The 709-nt window shown below is 35.3% G+C and overlaps 1 protein-coding gene across 1 annotated transcript in view; it reads left to right on the forward strand.

Annotated features, from left to right (window-relative positions):
• Positions 1 to 182: 182 nt before the first annotated feature.
• The window catches only part of LOC106805681 (spectrin beta chain-like), a gene marked incomplete at its 5' end in the record, with an annotated part of 60,842 nt that continues 60,315 nt past the window's right edge, over positions 183 to 709 (forward strand). The window contains 1 exon segment of the mRNA XM_014807373.1: positions 183 to 334. Coding sequence (XP_014662859.1) covers positions 183 to 334 — 152 coding nt within the window.

The raw sequence follows: 709 nt of genomic DNA on the forward strand, positions 1-709 counted from the left end.
ATCCAACATCACTTCCTCGTTACAATTGCACCATAATGTGAAATAAACTCGGAAGTGAAATCATTTGTTTGTATTGTTTTGTTATTGAGTCGTTCCTGTACCTGTTCTTTGTGTAATCTTTATACTTATAGTTCAATTCTCAGACGCTATTGACTCTAACATTTCACACGTACTCGTTATAGATGAAAGAGAGACAGTACAGAAGAAGACCTTCACCAAATGGGTAACCTCCCATTTGGTGAGGGTCAATAGTCGAATTGGAGATTTATACGTGGACCTGCGTGACGGCAAACTGCTTATCAAGCTTCTAGAAATACTCTCGGGCGAGAGACTGGTGAGTACACACTAGACTAGTGATGTCCGATGATCGATTATAATCGAAAGTCAGTCGTTTGCAGCAACCGAAAATAAATTTATTTTATTATGAAAATAAATAATCAATTATACAAAAAAAAAAAATTTTTTCCCCAATTTAAACATTTGCAAATATTGTATGAGGAAATGACTCTTTATTTTATTTTGGTGTGTTATTTTGGTTACTTTGCAGCTTGGAGACTTAAATCTAACCTACACCAAACATAAGCAAGCATAATACTGTCACATAGCTCTGTCACATAATACTGTCACATAGCTCTGTCACATAATACTGTCACATAGCTCTGTCACATAATACTGTCACATAGCTCTGTCACATAATACTGTCACATAT

This window comes from Priapulus caudatus, unplaced genomic scaffold (assembly GCF_000485595.1).
Source record: "Priapulus caudatus unplaced genomic scaffold, Priapulus_caudatus-5.0.1 Scaffold7, whole genome shotgun sequence".
Taxonomy (NCBI): domain Eukaryota; kingdom Metazoa; phylum Priapulida; class Priapulimorpha; order Priapulimorphida; family Priapulidae; genus Priapulus; species Priapulus caudatus.